At 35.4% G+C, this 21,505-nt stretch overlaps 1 protein-coding gene across 2 annotated transcripts in view; it reads left to right on the top strand.

Moving 5' to 3' along the window:
- The window catches only part of PIBF1 (progesterone immunomodulatory binding factor 1), a 198,936-nt gene that overhangs the window by 138,523 nt on the left and 38,908 nt on the right, over positions 1–21,505 (top strand). Inside the window, exons 14-15 of one of the 2 annotated variants that reach the window (XM_004423075.3) lie at positions 261–363; positions 20,901–21,031. In XM_004423075.3, coding sequence (XP_004423132.1) covers positions 261–363; positions 20,901–21,031 — 234 coding nt within the window. The remainder of the gene's footprint in view (positions 1–260; positions 364–20,900; positions 21,032–21,505) is intronic. The other variant, XM_014781793.2, reaches the window with a different exon arrangement.

Here is a 21,505-nt window from a genome sequence, read left to right as displayed (position 1 = left end):
AAACCATTACTGCAGTAATCAGTATATCACAGTTACGTTATTGTGGAGATTTTATTGTTACTTTCAGAGTTCTGAGTTATTGGGATATTGGTTTCCCACTGTTGACACCTGAAAATATTATTTGAGTCTATATTTTTTCTGCTCATATTTAAGTGTTGTTAGGAAGTGGTAAGTCAGTTTTCAAGCATACAACACATTTTGAATATTTTAGGTAGCATTCCACTTTTGTAAGCATTAATTTTCTTATTTCATTTGCCTAGTGTCCACTTGGCAAGAAGAGTGCTTCAGTTAGAAAAACAGAACTCTTTGGTTTTAAAAGATCTGGAACATCAAAAGGACCAAGTAACACAGCTTTCACAAGAGGTAAATAACTTAAAAGAAACACATATAAAGAATCACAGTGTTCATTTTAATTCTTTGTTACTCCTTTGTGTATTTTCTGAGCAGTTTTAAAATAAGCTGTTTGCTAGTATAAAATGATTTTACAATTTATGAAACTAACTTAATGTTAAAGCCTTATAAAACAATTTACAGTGTATGGCAAAACTAAGATCAAAAGAGAGATTAAATGCCCAGACTAAATATAAATGTAGACCAGACAGACAAAGCTTTGATTTCACAGAATATCAACTGGCAAAACAAGTTTAGCAAATTTTGGTGGCATTTTAAGTTTTTAAATGAAACCTCGTTTTTATAACAGATTTGTTTTTTGACTTCTTTGATGAAAAGTCACTCATCTATTTTTTTTTTTTTTTTTTTTTTTTGGTGAGGAGGACCAGCCCTGAGGTAACATCCAATGCCAATCCTCCTCTTTTTTGCTGGGGAAGACTGGCCCTGGGCCAACATCTGTGCCCATCTTCCTCCACTTTACATGGGACGCCCCCACAGCATGGCTTAACAAGCGGTGTGTTGGTGCGTGCCTGGGATCCGAACTGGCAAACCCCAGGCCTCCGCAGCAGAGCACACGTGCTTAACCGCTTGCGCCACCGGGCCAGCCCAAAAATCACCTATCTATTAAACACATTTAACTTGGTATACACTTCAGCTCTTACATTCTTTGGGATATGATAGTTCATAAGTTATATTTATTTTTTAAAAATCCGATTCATGTTTCTTATTTTCCTTAGTGTTATATCATTTAAAAAACATGTATACATTTTACATAGTATTTTTAATCCTCTTACTTAAAGCCAACATCTAATTACATTTTTCTTTACTTCTGAAATTTAAGTATTAAAACCGAAGATGCCGCCTCACTAGTGTTCCTTTTATTTTCTGAGTTTCAGCATAGTAAGTTTTTCTATGTTAATATTTTAAAACTTTTGAATCTTATAGTAAAGGGATTTTTAAAGACATAGGTTAAAAGCTATTAATATGTACCATATATTCTTTGTTTTCTTAAGGACCTGTTCATATTTGTCTTTTAACACTGTAACATTAGGAGCATCTTTATGCTCAAATTTCAAAAGACCAGAAATATTTCATATTACTACAGTACCTGACACCTGGTTAATGCTCATGGTGAAAACAGTGTTGTGCTGGTAAATGTTAACAACCTGCTTTCCAGGCAGGAGTGTGAGAGACAGCTGCTTTGTAGCATTTGCTTATGTCTGTGGGATAAATACTCCCACCATGACTAACTTCAGGCTGCCAACATCATATTAGTGGCATCGCAGTGGAGAAAAGATGCTCAATACCACACCATTACCTAGTGTTTCCACCAAACAGATACAATAGACGTGTAAACTCAAGAGCATAGATAATAGTAAAATCATTAAAATTGATGAGTTTTGAGCATTTGTTCCCTTTTTTAATAAAATTTTTATTGTAAATTTAAATAGTTTTTAAGTTAAATACAACCAACTCACAAAATTTCCTAAAAATTTACCGGTCACCTCTTTCAAACTGCCGTAAGGCAGCTCTAGCACACCTCTGGGTGGAACTATCGATGGATAAATAAAGGAATGACTAAAGACATGAACCTCTGTTGGCTAACATATTATAGATCCCTCATGTTTGTTTTTAATTTCAGAATAACCTACAAAAATATTTCTAAAAATTAAAAATTTTTTTTTTTTTTTTTTGTGAGGAGATCAGCCCTGTGCTAACATCCGCCAATCCTCCTCTTTTTTTTTTTTTTTTTTTGCTGAGGAAGACGGCCCTGGGCTAACATCTGTGCCCATCTTCCTCCACTTTTATATGGGACACCGCCACAGCATGGCTTGCCAAGCAGTGCGTCGGTGCGCGCCCGGGATCCGAACCAGCGAACCCCGGGCCGCCGCAGCGGAGCGCGCGCACTTAACCGCTTGCGCCACCGGGCCGGCCCAAAAAAAATTAAAATATTAAAATACGTATAGACTTGAATATATGTATGTCTTTGTATTACTTTTTTTTTAAAAAAAGAAACCCACCTTCTTGAGCACGTCAGTTAATTGAAATAGTAATTTCTAAATGTGAATTCGTTCCTCCACAAGTTATAGGAGGAAAATGTAAGAAATTAAGTGTTCTTGTAATGAAGTATTATTAACTTTGTATGAAGCAATTTTAAAATAAGCTCTTGGCTTACTTGGAGAAAAAGACTTAAATACTGAAATATTTGTGATATGAAATGGTATGATGCCTGGAATTTGCTTTAAAATATTCCATGAAAGGGAGGAAAAGGGCTCAGTAAATAAAACAGGAATCTCAAAATGTTGGTAATGTTTGAAGCTGGGGGACAGGTGCATATTGGTTTATTATCCAGTTCTGTACTTTTGAGTGTGTTTGAAAAATTTTCATAAGACATTTGGAGGAAGAATCAGTAACCCTATATGAAAAGGTTTATCCTGACCAAACTGTATAACTTTTCCCTTAAGATTGAAAATAAAGTATTATAATTTGAAATATTCCATAGATTACTTTTTTCTACCTCACAAATGTATTACTTAAATTGAAAATAATTACATAAAGTAATTAGCTGAAAGATGATAGTGTTAGATTGCATCTATAATGATAGACTATTCATGATAGATGGTGAAAAAGCAGAGAAGGAAATTCTCTCAGGATATATATTCTTTTGAGCAGGTTAAATGTTTAAACCAGCTGGGAGTTTTTGAGAATAATACACAGATGAAACTCAAATAACTAATGTTGGAATTAACATTGTTATATACTATTCAGATTGTCTGAGATTATACATAAATAAATTGCCAAAATGAGAATGCTAAAAAAATGTTCAAAATGAAAACAAATACTCCTTTCGTAGCGGCTTTTTTGAGATATAATTGACGTACATTAAATTCTCCATATTTAGAATGTACAATATGATCACTTTTGACACATGGATATACCCATGAAACCATCACCAAAATGAAGATAATGAACACATACATCACCCAAAAGTTTCCTTGTGCCTGTTTGGAATCTCTCCCTCCTAACCCTCCCCTTCCCCATCCTAGTCCCCAAACAAGCACTGATTTGCATTCAGTCACTGTAGATTAGCCATTTCCTAGACTTTTATATAAATGGAACTATACAGTACGTATATACACATAACATATATGTATATATACTTACATACACACGCTTTTTTTTATCTGTCTTCTTTCACCCTGCGTGATTATTTCAAGATTCATCCATAGTTCATTTGTTTTCATTGCTGAGTAGCATTCCCTTGTGGCATTCCGTTGTATGGCTATACCGTAGTTGTTCATCCATTCGCCTGTTAATGGACATTTGGGTTGTTTCCAGTTTTTGCCTATTACAAATAAAGCTGATATGAACATCCATGTACAAATCTTTTTATGAACATATGCTTTCATTTTTCTTGGGTAAATACCTAGGAGTGGAATAGCTGGGTCATAGGGTAGGTGTCTGTTTAACATTTTAAGAAACTGCCAAACTGTTTTCCAAATATTTGTACCATTTTACATTTCCACCAGCACCGTATGAAGCTTCTAGTTCTTCTGCATCCTTGCAAAGTCTTGATATGGTCAATGTTTTTCATCTTAGCCATTCTAATGGGTGTGTAATGGTATCTCACTGTGGTTTTAATTTGCATTTCCCTAATGACTAATGATATTGAGCATCGTTTCATGTGCTTCTTTGCCCTCTTTTTTTATAGAGAGGTCTCTGTTCAAATTTTTTTCCCATTGTATCAGATTGTTAGTTTTCTTATTATTGAGTTATGAGCAGTATTTATATATTCTAGAAAGAAGTCCCTTATCAGAATATGATTTGCAAATATTTTCTCCCACTCTGTGGCTTGTCTCCATCTGTTAATGATCTTTGAAAAGCAGAAGTTTTTATCAAGTCCAGTTTATCAGTTTTTCTTTTATGCATTGTGTTTTTGGTGTTATCTAAAATATCTTTACCTAACCCAAGGTCACAGGATTTTTGTCTGTGTTTTCTTCTGTTTCATAGTTTTAGGTCTGTGATCCATTTTTAGTTAATTTTTTTGTCATGCACAAAGTATAGATTTAAATTCATTTATTTGCATATTGAAACCATATTGTTCTAGCATTATGTGTTGAAAAGACCCTTGTTGAAAATCAATTAATTATATATGTGTGAGTCTATTTCTAGACTCTCTGTTCTGTTCCAGTTTTCTATTTGTCTTTAGGTCAATACCATACCATCTTGATTATTGTGGCTTTATAATGTCTTGAAATTAAATAGTATTAGTCCTCTAACTCTGTTCATTTTTAAAACTTTTGGTTGTTCTGTGTCCTTTGCATTTCCATATGAATTCTATAATCATTTCTACCAAAAAAAAAAGCTGGCTGTGATTTTGATTGGGATTGCATTGAACCTGTAGATTAAATGGGGTGAATTAACATCTTAATAATATTGAATATTCTAACCCATGAACCTATATATCTTCCCATTTTTTTAGATATTCCTTAATTTCTCTTAGTAGTGTTATTTTTTAGTCTTTAGTGTAAAAGTTTCACATCTCTTGACTAGTGTTAATGTGGTATGTTTTTCCATTCTTCTACTTTTAACCTGTTTGTGTCTTTATAATTGTTTATAGGCAACATATGTAGTTGGATCTTGCTTTTTTATCCAGTCTGACAAAATAGGACTTTTAATTGGAGTTTTCAGAACATTTACATTTAATGTTTGTTGATAAGGTTATGTTTAAGTCTGTCATCTTGCTGTTTGTTTTTTATTTGTCCCATATATAAATACAGTATACAATATAGTATAATTCCATTTGTCCCCTCCCAACCTTTGTGCTTTTGTTTTTATATGTTTCACTTATACATGTAAACCCCACACTACATTGCTGTTATTTTTACTTTAAATAGTTGCTAATCGTTTTAAGAGATATAATAATATGAAGAAAAGGTATTATACTTAACCAAATAGTTACCATGCCTGGTGTGCTTTATTCCTTTGTGTAGATAGAAATTTCCATGTGGTATCATATTGCTTCTAGTTGATGCACTTCTTTTAACAATACTTAGAGAGCAGGTCTGCTGGTGATGAATTCTTTCTGCTTCTGTATGTTGCAAAAAGTTGTTATTTCACCTTTTTTTGTTGTTTTTTGTTTCTACATTTCTGACCATTTATTCTTAACAAAAGTCAAGATTAAAATATATTTCTTGGGGCCGGCCGCGTGGTTTGGCGGTTAAGTGCACACGCTCCACTGCTGGCGGCCTGGGTTTGGATCCCGGGCTGCACCGACCCACCGCTTCTCCGGCCATGCTCAGGCCCTGTCCCACATACAGCAACTAGAAGGATGTGCAACTATGATGTACAACTATCTACTGGGGGGCTTTGGGGGAAAAAAAGGAGGAGGATTGGCAATGGAAGTTAGCTCAGGGCCGGTCTTCCTCAGCAAAAAGAGGATTAGCACAGATGTTAGCTCAGGGCTGATCTTCCTCACAAAAAAAGAAAAAAAATATATATATTTCTTATGGTTATGCATTACTAAGACCAAATAAACTGAAAGTATGCATCTGAGAGGTTCACTCATGTCTTTTTTATTGCAGTAAAATTCACCTAACATAAAATTCACCATTTTAACCATTTTAAATTGTACAATTCAGTGGCTTTTGGTACATTTACAATGTTGTACAGCCATTACCACTATCTAGCTACAGAACATTTTCATCACCTGGAAGGAAACCCTGTACCCATTAAACAGTCATTTCACTTTCTCCCCTCTCTCCAGCCCCTGGCAACCACTAATGTGCTTTCTGTCTCTGTGGATTTGCCTGTTCTACATATTTCATATAAACGGAATCATGCAATATGTGACCTTTTGTGTCTGGCTTCTTTCACTTAGCATAATGTTTTCAGCGTTCATTCATGTTGTACCATCTATCAGTACTTAAGTCCTTTTTATGACTGAATAATATTCCATTGTACAAATATATCACATTTTGTTTATCCATTCATCTATTAATAGACATTTGAATTATTGCCATCTTTTGGCTATTGTGAATAGTGCTTCTATGAACATTTGAGTACAAGCATGTGTTTGACTACCTATTTCAGTTATTTTGTATATACAGCTAAGAGTGGAATTGCTGAGTTCACCTTTGTTTTTGAAAGATATTTTCACTGGGTAAGGAATTGGAGGTTGACTTTTTTTTGTCATCTCTCTTTTTCAGTACTTGAAAGATGTTGCTCCACTCTCTTCTAGTTTGCATTGTTTTTACCAAGAAACATGCTGTCATTTTTATCTTTGTTCTTTTCTAGGTAATATGTCTTAATTCTCTAGCTACTTTTAAGATTTTCTTTTTTTTTACTAGCTTTAAGCAATTTGATTATGATATGACTTGCTGTAGTTTCCTTCAAGTTTCTTGTGCTTGGCTTTTGTCCAACTTCTTCTGTGTGTGAGATCATCAAATTTGGAAGTTTTCCAGTCATTATTTCTTCAAATATTTTTCTATCCTACCCTCTCTCTTTCTTTTGGAGACTCCATTAGACATATATTAGGCTGCTTGAAGTTGTCCTACAACAGAATAAATGATGTTCTGTTCACTTTTTTCAGTCTTTTTCTGCCTTTCCTTTTGCATAATTTCCCTTACTAAGTCTTCAGTTCCACTAATCTTTTCTTCTCCAGTATATAATCTGCTGTTAACCCAATCCAGTGTGTTTTTCATCTCAGATATTGTAGTTTTCATTTCTAGTTCAATTTGGGTCTTTTTTGTATCTTCCAGGTATCTGCTTAACGTTTTCAAACTTTATTTTCTTGAGCATATGAAATACAGTTTCAGTAACAGTTTTGATATCCTTGTGTACTAATTCTATTATTGTGTCATTTCTTGATTGGTTTCACTTTAATTGATTTATCTCATTATGTATCATATTGTCCTGCTTCTTTGCATGCCTGATAATTTTTTACTGGATACCAGACATTGTGAGTTTTACCTTAGACCTAAATGTTTTTGTATTCCTGTCTGTTTTTGTAGGCTTTATTCTCAGACATGGTTAAGTTTCTTGGAAAAAGTTTGGTCCTTTCAAGTCTCGCTTTTAAGCTTTTATAAGCAAAGAAGAGTTCATCTTAAGGTTAATTTTCCCCCACTACTGTGACCAAAACCTTTTGAGTATTCTCCCCCAGGTCCTATGAATTATTAGGTTTTCTCCTTTGGCTGGTGGGACTAAGTACAATTCCTGGCCCATGTGATCTTCAGAGATTGTTCCTTCTAATCTTTTCACTGCTTCTGTCTCAGTGTCTGTAGTTTCTTTACACACATGCACTGTTCAGTGCCCAGATGAACACTCAAGGGGGACTTTCTGTAAATTTTCAGAGTTCTTCTCTGTGCCGCTGTCTTTTCTTCAGTACTCTGCCATATTAACTGTAGCCACCTTGGTTTCTGCTTCTGGCAACAGATCTTTAACTCAGGGAGTTTGGCAGGCTCTGCTTTAATTCCCCCTTCCTGAACCACAGCCTAGAAACTCTCTCCATGCAGTGAACTGGGGCAATTGTAGGGCTGGGCTCACCTTGTTTGTTTCCTGTATCTTGGGGTTCACTGTCCTTCCTTGCTTGATGTTCCGTGTCTTCAGACCATTGTTTCATTTGTTGGTCCAGTATAAAAGAGAGAAAAATAAATCGACTTTCTTTTTTGTATGTACGTATTTCTCAAGAAACTGCCAAGTTAGTTAAGAATGGAGTGTTGATGTGGGGTTTGTTCAACAGTAGAAGATCTAAGTTAAATCACGAAGCATGCCACATGACCACCAACAAGAATTGGTCTGCCTCAGCTGCCTTGAACCTCAATGCTTACTCTTTCTCTTTCGAGTCATTCACACTACCACTATACTCAACCACTGATGAACAAAATAGGCGTGGTCTTAACCTCTTAACATGTATAGCCTTGTTCACAAAGACCTTGTCTTTTAGTAAAAGCACTTAAGAGATTTATCTGTTACAGCTAACTTAATTTCAGAAAACTTATCTAGAAAATGGGACATGTGCAATCTCAGGTGACCAAATGGCGAAGTTTAGTTGCCTGGGAATTTCTGCCTAGCAGGCACTTTGTAGAATCTATGTAATTTGTTACAAAACTTTAAATTGCTAGATTTCAAAGAGACTTCAAGATGTGTGGGTAGTATATCTACATGTGCTAACTTGAAAAGACGTTTATACTATCTTGATAATTTTTTTAAAAAAGGAAAGTTACAGAATGGTATGTATTATGTTTCTCTATTTTGGTTTTAATATATATTTGTGTGTGTGTGTGTGTGTGTGTGTGTGTGTGTGTAGGGGGTTGAATTGCGTTTCTGTTTAAGCATAGAGAAAACAAAAAAGTTAGAAAATATACAACTGTCATGCCAAGGGGACACAAATACCACTAGTCATGCATTATACATATAAAATAAGCTTTACTGTGGTAAACTTACAGGCAAAGAATTAACAGAGCATAGACCATCCCCCAAGTTCTCTTTCCACAGAAGAGTGTGCTTAGGCCTGGCGTGGATGGTCTGGATGTACCACAGAAAGGGATCTGATCGAAGGACTTCACACCAAAACATTGTACAAATTTAAATAGAAGGTGGGTGGGGAACATCTAGTTGACTGTGTAACAGTGGAAGAGGGAGCACCTGGAGTTTAGTAGCTCATATTAGCCTGTTCTAGTAGAATAGGAAATGAGCCTCCAGGACCATCCATATTTGTCTCTCTAACATCAAACAGTGGTTAATTCTGGGATTGGGAGTGAGTAAGTGAGGAATGACTAATTTTTACCTTATGCATTTTTGAATTGTTTGAATTTATTCCAACTTGCATGAGATTTTTTTTTAAAGGCATAGATTTGGTGACCAACACAGTATTTAATTCATAATAGGTATAAAGTAAATGTTCATTCATTAGATCATTGACCTAGCCCATCCACCAAACTTACATCGATTTATAAAGATTACGAAAATAAGAGGCAAAATCCAATTTTTTTACATATATCTATAAACAAAGATTACATTCAAGCAAAATTCTTTGTACCCAAAATTTCGTTGCCGAGGAAATATATATATATATACATACCAGATACCCATACATCCATCTGTAGTATGTATATATGCTTATGATATATGCGTGGAGATATTTGGAATGATATACACCAAAAGAAATCATTGATATTGGTTATCATTGTGGAAGAGATATTGAGGTTCTAGGATGGATGGAAGAGATCCTTTCAGTTTATATTCCCTCTCTGTAGTTTGAATTGCATGCTATGTACATGTGTATTCCACTCTTTCCTCCCTTTCTTCCTCACCTCCTTCCTTCCGTTTCATTATCAAGAACAAGTTTATTAAAGGAATATGGAAGTGTTATAGAATATCAGAGAAAGGATTTACTATAGGAAAAATTCAGAAGCATCTAAAAACATAACATAGGCATTTGAAAGCCTTAGGACTGAGAAAACAAAACAGGAAAGGTGTCTAATGTGTGCTCAGGCAAGGAAAAAAGATGTGGCAGAAGGATGTGCTTAATGGAGTCTTTGTAATACTTGCCAATATGTTCTATATATATATATACCAGTGACGTTGGTGATTTCTGCAGAGTATAGTAAAAATAGGAATCCAGATGAAGAAAACATGTTCCTCTGTCCTTTTAGTTACCTGACTCTAACGACTGCTGGGAGCGTTCCACCAACATCCCCAGTGAACCCAGTCTCTGGAAGGAGTCTAGAGCATACACAACTCCTACAGCCCCACCTCAGCATTTTAAAGGTAGAGATTCATAGCCCAACCACAGCCCTAAAAAAACTAAGTCTCTTTAAACTTCAAAGCTAACCTTTCCCACCTTGTTTCTAAGCCTCCATTAATGTGAAAAAAACTCCAGTGTTTTATGTACCACTAAGGAGTAAGAGTAAAAGATGCTGCCAAGGAAACTATGATACAATGCTTTATTATCACTTTAAATTTTCTTTTAATTTTAGACACACATTCTTTCAGACTTTAGGCAATGATTTTTATCATATATTACACAACTCAGTTTTTGTGCTTTTCTTCTAACATAAACTTTGTTTTGGTGCCAAATCACATTGTAATCTTTTTGAAGACATTTTAAATGACATTTAAACTCAATCTATGACAGATTAGCCATACTCAGAACTCAACTGAAATCACAGTATAAACAGGTAAGCCCATGTGCAACTTGGCCAACAGCAATTATAAGATGCATCCATTTTCATAGAAAAAATGAAAAATAGTATGAGTTATCGGATCCGTTTGCCTCCCAAAATGTTTCCCTGAAAGTTTGTTGATACTTAAAATTCCTTTAATAAAGAACATTGTTTTTATTTCACCATTAGAAATACAAGGCTTAAAATATAAACGCTTCGTTGAGGTACTACGTTGCCTGAAATTTTTTAAATTTAGCAAGTGAAGTTCATCAGTCCATCAAAAGTCTTTGGTTCTTCTAAGCAAAACTGTCCTCTGTGCTGTAGATCATGATTTCGTATTTTAAAATGCCCGTTGCCTACCAGTCCATGTATATATCCTTTAGCATGGCGTAGAAGGCCAATTTGATTCTAAGCTACTTCTCATCCTCATCTTCTCTTCTCTCCCTTTTTCCCATATTTCTTTGTGGATAATTGGTCCTGTTTCTTTACTGTTTGTGCGTGTACATGCGCACCCATGCCTTTAGTCCACATTCTTTAGTTTAAAGTAGTAGGGGAGAGGAAGTAGGGGAGAGGAATTCTTATCTCTTCACATTTTGTGCTACTCTTACATAATATTTTTTTTTCCTGTTATTTAGAGGCGGTCATGAATACTGGCTAAGCACATGATTCTGGAGCCAGACTCACTGGGTTAAAATCTCATTTCCGGTAGTTACTTGCTGTGTAAACTTGGATAAGTTGTTTAACCTCTCTGTGCCTCAGTGTCCTCATTTGTAAAATATTTATTAAGTTCCAAATAAAATGAGTTTCATTGAAATGTTTCCGGAGCAAATGAGTGGATTACTTTTTTTAAATAGTTTTTTTAAAACAGATTATGTTTTGTAACATTTAACAGGGAAAAAACAGAAAAGCAAGGCAGAAGGTGAAAAAATGGCATTTGAAAACAGGCAAAGACAATCTGAAATGCTACATACTATATGATTCCAACTATGTGACATCTAGAAAAAGTGAAACTATGGAGACAGTATAATGAGCATTGGTTGCCAAGAGTTAGGAGGAAGGGAGGGATGAATAGACAGAGCAAGAGGATTTATAGGGCAAACTATTCTGTATGATACTGTAACGGTGAATACATGTCATTATACATTTGTTAAAACTCATATAATTTATAACACCCAGAGTGAACTGTCTGTAAACTGTAGAGTTTGGGTGATAATGGTGTGTCAATGTACATTCATCAGTTGTAACAAATGGTGATACTGAGGAAGGTTTTAGGGGTAGGGGGAGCTGGGAATATATAGAAGCTCTCTGTACGTCCACTCACTTTTGCTGTGAACTTAAAACTACTCTAGAAAATAAAGTCTTTAAAAAAAAAACAGACCAGAAAGGGAATGAAATTTGAGAATCACAGAGAAGAGACGGGAGAAAAGGAAAAGGAGTGGGGAAGATGTCAATGGCTCATTTTCTGTGACGGTAATCATGGCCACCTTTTGTCACTTGTGCCATTCGGCGGTCCTTGAAGCTAGTTTTGTTAGTAACAGGAAAATACCCCCCGGAAAGGAACTTTGTCTAGAGAAAAATTAAGTTCTTGACATAGGTAACAGAACTAACTTTTTTGTAACATTAAAGAATTTGGGAGAAACTTCATTTCTCTGTGTGTGTGTATTTCATGGGATGCTTCACTCCTTGTGAAGTTAGTGTTCTCATATATTTTGTGGATGCACAAGATAAAATGTAGCTGGATATGAGGGATAATTAAATTGTTGATGCATGATAAAGTTTCATGAAGAAGACTTAAAGTAAAGAGGCTATTGGAACAAACTATTCATAGGTAATATGGGGCATGATCAAAACACAGAACCAGAAATTGCCTTTAACATGTACAAATTGTTGTTAACTATTGTCATTTTGTCTCTTATTTTCTAAGGCTCTGATGTGGAATTATATAGAAAGGAACATTTTTATTTTAACAATGATGAACTTATATTTATCTACCGTATGAATGGCTGATTTGTTACATGGACAAAACATTCACTTTCATTGTAGTAACAGCTCTGTGTCTAACGTTGCCAAATGCTTAAACCAAGAAGTCTTTGTTATGGTTCATTCTGGAAAAAATTCAATTGTATGGATCCAGGACAGTATACCAGAATTTGTTCTTGAAGCCATGTATTTATAGGTTCACATACCAGGTCATATGAATGTGTGTGCGTGTGTACCAAATGCCAGCCACTACTGAAGTAGGGAAAAACAATAATGTATTTACAAATTATATTCTGTTTACACATCAAACAAATAAGATAATTGTTTAAACTTTTTATCTTACTGGTATGCCTTGATAACTCATGACTGACTACAAATTTTTTCATTTAAGAGCTATTGCAAACTATACTGCCAAATCCCTCCACCCCACCCCCACCCAATCAGCATTGTTACACAATTGAACCACATTAAAATGAATTTCTCAGGGGTAGCTTTGAGGGGGAAAGAAATTTAAAACACTTAAACTTGAAAATTCCATTCTCTGACTCTAATCTCCTGTCTTTCCAGCTCTCCCAGTCCTTCCAGCTCTCCCAGTCCTTTCATTCCCACTAAACCTGTGCTTTATTTGGACTCATTGTGAGTCCCAGACTCGTAAATGTTGTATTTATCCAATCTGTCAAGCCCCTCCTGGCTCCACTTTTCTTCCTACCCAGCCTTGGACCTTATCAACCCTCTGAGCACTACATTCACTAGCACTCTACTAGATTGCTTTGTTGCCAAATTCATCCGTCAAACTTTTCTTGACATTCCCTACCTTTAGCATGGTATCTTACAATCTGGTAGTTACTCTATAAATATTTAATGGAAGGAAGGAGAGAGAGAAAGAAAATTCTTTGGTCTTTTGTTAAAGTGCTGAAAATTTCTCGTGGAAATCTGTTGCTTTTGCTGCTTGGAAGCATTACAATTTTTTGTTGTTGAACATCAACCAGGCCCTCATTCCTGTTGCCTAGTGTTTTTATTTTTCCGTATCTGTCTTGTTTCCTATTATCTTCATTGCAGGTCACTTCCACTCCCCAAAGCCATCAATTCCATCATCTATATCTTTTCTTTATTACAATTAGGTCATCTAAATTTATTTTCTTTGGGTTCTTTTCACCCAAGGATTTTTTAGTCTCTTCACTTACTCTTTTTTGCTCCCACTCAAAAAAATGAGTGTGTGTGTGTGTGTGTGTCTATTTACATAACTTTCAAAAGTTAGCCCCTTTTTTTGTACATAATTCCCTCTCCTCTCGTCCCCCATCATCTGTTCACCTATGCCCTTCCTGAGTGATCACCAATGACTTTGTTTTTTTTTCTTTTTTAACTATTTATTTATTTATTTATTTCCCCCCCAAAGCCCCAGTAGATAGTTGTATGTCATAGTTGCACATCCTTCCAGTTGCTGTATGTGGGACGCGGCCTCAGCAAGGCCTGAAAAGCGGTGCATCAGCGCACGCCCGGGATCCGAACCCGGGCCGCCAGCAGCGGAGCACACGCACTTACCTGCTAAGCCACGGGGCTGGCCCCCAATGACTTTCTAATTGTCAGTATTCTCTTCTCTGTCCCCTGATCTGTCTATGGCATGAGATTATAAATATAGATATTCTAGAAATTCTGTCCTTTCTTTGTTTTACAACACCGTTCTCCCTCAGATGACTCTTTAGTCTTCTTAGCTAACATCTTCTGACCCTGAAATGTAGGTGTCCCTCATATGTCTGCCCTTTGCTCTGTTCTTACATCTCAGTAGTAATTCTCAGATGTTAGTGAGTATAAGAATCACCTCAGATTCTTGTTTAAAAGGTAGATTTCTTGGGGCCGGCCCTGTGGCACAGCGGTTAAGAGCGTGGGCTCCGCTGCTAGCAGCCCAGGTTTGGATCCCAAGCGTGCACTGAGGCATCGCTTTTCAGGCCATGCTGTGGAGGAAGATAGGCACAGATGTTAGCCCAGGGCCAGTCTTCCTCAGCAAAAAGAGGAGGATTAGCATGGATGTTAGCTCAGGGCTGATCGTCCTCACCAAAAAAAAAATGTAGATTTCTTGATCCTACCCTCAGAGATGGTGATTAAGTAGGTCTAGAATGAGGCCCAGGAATCTGCATTTTTAACAAGCTCTTCTTGTATCTTTAATAAAAGTGATGCAGAGCTGCTCTGAAAAAAATAATGCTCTACAGTCCTATCTACTCCAGTGATTTCAGTCATCACTTCCGTGCTGATTACTTTCAAACATTTTAACGTCTTACTCTTGTGAATTTCTCTTTATTATCTGGACCGTACTTTGAGAACCTCAAGACCAGAGCAGGGCTGATAATCAACTAGTATGGACTTGCTTTTGGTTGTTAAAATAATAAAACATTTGATAAACACTGGTAAACAACTGTTGCCCTAAGCCCCCGAATATCATTCCATCACCACAATCCTGTCTGTCCTGATCCCTCTCCTGAGATCCCCTGGACCTCCCCACCATCCAGCAACAGAGAAGTAATACCTGGCACCACAGAATTTCTCTAGGACCCTGCTCCAGTGCGAAGGCTGGCATCCTAATTGGTTGCATTGTTTCAGTTAACTATTACCCCTGTTTTTTTTTTTGTTTTTTTTTTTTTTTAAAGATTTTATTTATTTATTTTTCCCCCAAAGCCCCAGTAGATAGTTGTATGTCGTAGTTGCACATCCATTCTAGTTGCTGTATGTGGGACGCGGCCTCAGCATGGCCAGAGAGGCGGTGCATCGGTGCTCGCCCGGGATCCGAACCCGGGCCGCCAGCAGCGGAGCGCGAGCACTTAACCGCTAAGCCACGGGGCCGGCCCTATTACCCCTGTTAAAGATGATGATGTCATTAACCATATGGGGACACAGGAGAAGGAGTTAGTTTTAATGGGGAAGATGGTAAATTCAGGATATAAGATGGTTTATGTGTAGTACTGTTAAACCTACTAAAATAGTTGGATGGAATCGCCTGCAGCAAGTCCAAGATCACAAGAGCTGTGCTTTCCAAATTTGACAGATCATCAGAAGGCCCAACCCTAAGAAATATTGATTCATTAGGACTGAGATGGGTCCCAGATATCACTGGGTTTTTTACATATTCCCCAGTGATTCTGTTGATTAGCTAGGTTTAAGAACTACTGCTTTAGATTGAGAACACAGAAGTAGTACCAAAGTGTTGCCCCATATTGGACCTCGCAAAAGGCATTTCACATTCCATGGCACAATCAAAAAGATTAGTCAAGGATATGTGGATTTTTCAGCACAAACTACCACCACTACTTAGGAGTATCACTTGTATATATTTTATACACAAAAAGAGACTCAATGTTAAATCCATTCAACAGAATACATTTTGTCCCTGGCAAGAAAGAGCTCAATTTCTAGGAGTTTCTTTGAAAATAAACTCCACAAGGAAAAAAATCCCACATTTAGGAAAAACACAACAAAATGTAGTCACCTTTATATGTTTTTTAAATTTTAAGAGAAAATATATAATTTTAGGGTATCATCCAAGAATAAGTTAGTATTTGAATTAAAATATATAATTATGTTTTAATCAGGTGTTGCTTTTCGCTGAATCATATGTACAGTTTATTGAAACAAAGGAGGAATAACAATTCTATAAAATGTTGTGTCATGGATTTAGTCCTGAGTCATTTATTATGTATATGATTCCTGAGTCACTAATTACTAAGGCTTTCCTATAAGGAAAAGATTACTAACAATGGGCAAAGTGAGTGATTGTGAAGCTTTTTGAATACTAATTATTATAGCTACAGAGAGACTTTTTTAAACCATATTGGAGGAATTAAATTCTGTTAAATTAACATTTATTTCAAAAATAGATATTAGCATCACTTTTCACTGAGACACGTGTATTTTTTTCCTGAGAAATTAAAATAAATTTGGGGGATTTAGAAGCTTACAAACAAGGTTATAAAAACTGACAACACTATAGTAATTTTATTATCTAGAGAGGGAGGAGTTTATAGATTGTATATTAGAGAGACCTTTTGAAAGTAAAGGCTTTTGGCCCTTAATTTGGTTTATAATACTAAAACCTAATATATGTAGTTTCTGTAATGAAAAAATCGAACTAAAATAATTAAACTAATGATTGCTGTTATATTTTTATGCAGTTGAAGTTAAGTTTGATAAGTTTTAAACATAGCTCATTCTAGACTACAGCTAACAACAATTTGGAAATGGCCTTAGTCCTTCCCTACTGTCTGCCCACCCCCCGCACCCCCTCAAGCCCCTCAAGCCCCCCACGCCCTCCGCCCCCCAGACTATTCTGCACTTTGAAACACAAAGCAACTTGCCAGTTCAGTTTATTCAGTTAGGGTCAATTCTGTGAAAACAAAGTCAAGGCAATTGTTTGATTTAATTGACTAGTGAAACTGGTTATACAGGTAAGTAGAATTTAGTTTTATTTTTGTGCCGCTGCATATTTGAATGTTCATAAAGTAACTTAGTAGAGTAATAAGATTCCAGTGACATTGTAACAGATTTTAAAGAATGATTACCAAAGCAAGGAAAAAGAGCACTAAAACCCAAACTATAGAAAATATTCATGGTATTTTTTTCTTTATAGCTCTGCTTTCACTATAATGAATTGTGTCTGAAAAAAGAAGTCTTCTTTTCTTTCACTATTCATTTCCTTTTCTTTGAGGAATTATTTCCTGGGCCCTACTTAATATAACCGTAGGAAATTTTCTGATATAATTTAGAGGAATAGTCTAACTTACAAAGTAGTCCTCAAACTGCAAGCAGATATTCTCTAACAGTTGGTCAGCCACCTCTTGGCTTCACTTTCCTCCTTACCTACCTGGACCTCGTGGTTGATCATTCTAACAATAATTGTTGATGCCCTTAATTCTTTCTGCCTTCCGCTGTTACCTTCCGCTATACCCATCTTGCTCTTCTCCACACCTTTAGCTTCTAGGATGCTGGTCACTCATTATTTTTAGTGAGAACAGAAAACCAGAAAATTGCAGTGCTAAAATAAATGATATGTTTAGATCTTAATATAAAAAATATGGATCTTGTAAATGTAGTTCATTTGAGAAAAAATATAAATCATTTCTTGTCCCAGAAAAACAGCAAATCTTTAGCCTCAATTGAACTTGTTAGGGATTATGAAAGGAAAGAGGAAAAAAAAATTTTACACGTATAAAAGGCTAGAATTTTATTATCAAAGAACATTTTAAGGTCAAAGTAGGAATTTTATAATATTTTTGTTCTTTGTAATAAAATACTCCTTTCCCCACTCCCTCACTTTTATAATAGATATTCACCACTTTTATTGATTGTTCAGTTTTTGCATATCCAACTTTTGAGAACTCATTATGTACCAAAGGAGAGGTTGCTGATATTGACAGTGCTGTGTTTAGTCCTATACTGACATACATTTTACATTTGCTTAGGAAAAAAGAGCAAGCACAAATAAACAAAAAAACTAAGGGTGATTGGGTATATAAGTTAATATAATCCTTTAGCAAAGAACTTAATATGTCCAGAGCATTACATAGTCATACTCCTTAGTGCATGTCCTGTTCTGAAAAATTTAACAAAGGAAATATTAATTTAAGAAATAATATCTACAATATAAAAAAAAGTTTGTTGTAGCATTATTATACTAGTCAAAAATGGATAACATCCTAAATGTTTCTTACTATCAGCAATGTAATTAAATTATGGCACATTTGCTTAGTAGACAGTGTTGTAACCATTAAAAATATAAATTAAGGTACTCCAAAAACTTGGAAAAATGATTATGATATAAGGTGAAGTGAAAAGGCATAACATGAAATTGTACATAGTATATTAGCAATGAACAATCCAAAAAGGAAATTAAGAAAACAATTCCATTTATAATAGCATCAAAAAGACTAAAATACTTAGGAATAAATTGAATCAAACGGGAAAGATATGTACACTGAAAACTACAAAACATTAGTGAAAGATATTAGGGGAGACCTAATAAATGGAAAGACATCCCATGTTCATGGATTAGAAGACAAGATTGTTAAGATGACAGTACTATCCAAAACGATTTACAGGTTCAGTGCAATCCCTATCAAAATCCCAATGGCATTTTTTTTTTGCAGAAATAGAAAATCCATTCTAAAATTCGTATGGAATTTCAAGGAACCCTGAATGGCCAAAACAATCTTGAAGAGGAAAAACAAAGTTGGAGGACTCACACTTGCAGATTTTAAAACCTACTACATGGGCCAGCCCCGTGGCTTGGCAGTTAAGTGCGCGTGCTCCGCTACTGGCGGCCTGGGTTCGGATCCCGAGCGCGCACCAACACACCGCTTCTCCGGCCGTGCTGAGGCCGCGTCCACATACAGCAACTAGAAGGATGTGCAACTATGACATACAACTATCTGTTGGGGCTTTGGGGAAAAAAAGGAGGAGCAATGGCAATAGATGTTAGCTCAGAGCCGGTCTTCCTCAGCAAAAAGAGGAGGATTGGCATGGATGTTAGCTCAGGGCTGATCTTCCTCAAAAAAATAAATGAATAAAATAGAACCTACTACAAAGCTACAGTGATCAAAACAGTATTCTACTGGCATAAAGATAGACATACAAGATTAATGGAATAGAATAAAGAGCACAGAAATAAACACTCATATATATGGTCAATGGTTTTTCAACATCGTTGCCAAGACCATTCAATCAAGAAAAGACAGTGTTTTCAACAAATGATGCTGGTAAAACTGAATATCTATATGTAAAAGATTGAAATTGGACACCTACCTTACATTACATACAAAAGTTAACTCAAAATGGATCAAAGACCTAAATTTCAAAGCTAAAGGTATAAAACTCATAGAAGAAAACATAGGAGAAAATCATGACCTTGGATTTGGCAATGGTTTCTTAAAAATGACAACAAAAATATAGGCTTCAAAAGAAAAAATAGGTAAGTTGGATTTCATCAAAATTAAAAACTTTTGTGATCAAAGGACGTTATCAAGAGAGTGAAAAGACAACCCACAGAATGGGAGAAAATATTTGCAAATCATAGATCTAATAAGTGTTTAATATCCAGAATATATAAAGAACTCCTATAACTCAACAACCAAAAAACAGACAACCTAATTAACAAAAGAACAAAAGAATTGGATAGACACTTCTCCAAAGAGAATGTACAAATGGCCAATAGGCACATGAAGTAACAGTGTTGGCAAGGATGTGGAGAAATTGGAACCAAAGTGCATTGCTGGTAGGAATGTAAAATGATAAAGCCACTGTGGAAAACAGTTGGCAATTCCTCAAAAAGTTAAATATAGAATTACCATATGACCCAGCGATTCAACTCCACTCCTAGGTAGATACCCAAAGGAATTGAAAACAGGGACTCAAACAGATATTTATACACCACTGTTAATAGCAGCGTTAGTCACAATAGCCAAAAAGTGGAAACAACCCAAGTGTCCACCAACAGATGGATGGATAAACAAAATGTGCTAAAAACGTACAATGGAATATTATTCCTCCCTAAAAAGGAATGAAATTCTGATAAGTGGTACAACATGGATGAACCTTGAAAACATTACATTAAGTGAAATGAGAAGACACAGAATGACAAATATTATATGATTCTACTTATATGAGGTATCTAGAATAGGCAGACTTCTAGAGACAGATAGTAGAATAGAGGTGTCCGGGGGTGGGGGGAGTGTTTCTGTTTAATGTGTACAGAATTTCTATTGGGTTGATGAAAATATTCTGGAACTAGATACTAGTGATGGTTACATAACATTGTGAATGTGCTTAATGCCACTGAATTGTACACTATAAAATGGTAAAATAGTAAATTTTATGTTATTTATGTTTTGACCATAATTTTTTAAAAATGTATTTATACATAGTGATTTAGGTACATAAATTATCTATTTTACAAGTAAGGATGGAAGAGAATATGAAGACATGAAAAAATTACTAAATTGTAGTATGATTATATTATTTTGAATAGAAATAATGGTCAAATAAAAGATTTTCATTTTTAGCTAATGGATATTCATTAAAAGATAAATTTTATGTCACATATCTTCTCAGACCAACAAATGGCAAGAAAATTTAGGTATCCCATCCCCAAAATTGGTAACAATATTTTATTTAAAATTTTTCTTCTCTGTTTTATTGTTATTATTATAAAGAATAGTTATATTGATTAATAATTTTTAAAACCTTCTAATTTACACGAGAAAGGCTTTTAAGAGTAATTCGTGTAAGGTAGAGTTGGTGTCCTATATCTATGCCAGAGTGTTTTGAATAGTTTTAGTTTCTTGAAAAATTGTCTAGATTTTAATGAAAGCTGTTTTTCTTTAGCTTGACAGGGCCAATTCTCTATTAAACCAGGCTCAACAACCTTACAGATATCTCATTGAATCAGTACGTCAGAGAGATTCTAAGATTGATTCACTGAAGGAGTGTATTACACAACTTGAGAAAGATGTCAGGTAAACCATCTACAAATCTTTTATTTGAATAATAAAGGCATTATAAACATAATATTATATATTAGATGAATATTTGGGTTGTAAATTGTGAAGAAAAATTTAAATAATGAAGGTGATCTTAAATGTAATGAGTATTAAATTTCTCTTAGAAAAACCAGGTCATATCACATTAAGTATTTATGATCAGAAGTCTTAGCCTGGGCATAACAATGCTACACTTATTAACAAAGCACTCCACTCTCTGTAGGGCACACAACTGCTAGCCTGTCCCTGTTCCCCTAGAATTCTTTAGTGGGATGGGGGTTGACCAAAGGGAGAGGAGGAATATAACCAGATGTCATTTGTGGAGTCAAAATAACTTTTTAAACAGATGAAATGTACACATTCACTTAGATTCGTGTTGACTTTGCCAAGGAATTTTTAGGCTTTTCTTCCCCTGACCCTTTACATGAAGTAACCTGTGAATTACCTAAA

This window comes from Ceratotherium simum, chromosome 10 (assembly GCF_057802395.1).
Source record: "Ceratotherium simum simum isolate JZ-2026a chromosome 10, ASM5780239v1, whole genome shotgun sequence".
Taxonomy (NCBI): domain Eukaryota; kingdom Metazoa; phylum Chordata; class Mammalia; order Perissodactyla; family Rhinocerotidae; genus Ceratotherium; species Ceratotherium simum.
Note: the sequence above shows the minus strand (reverse complement) of the source record. Positions and strands in the feature narration are given on the sequence as shown.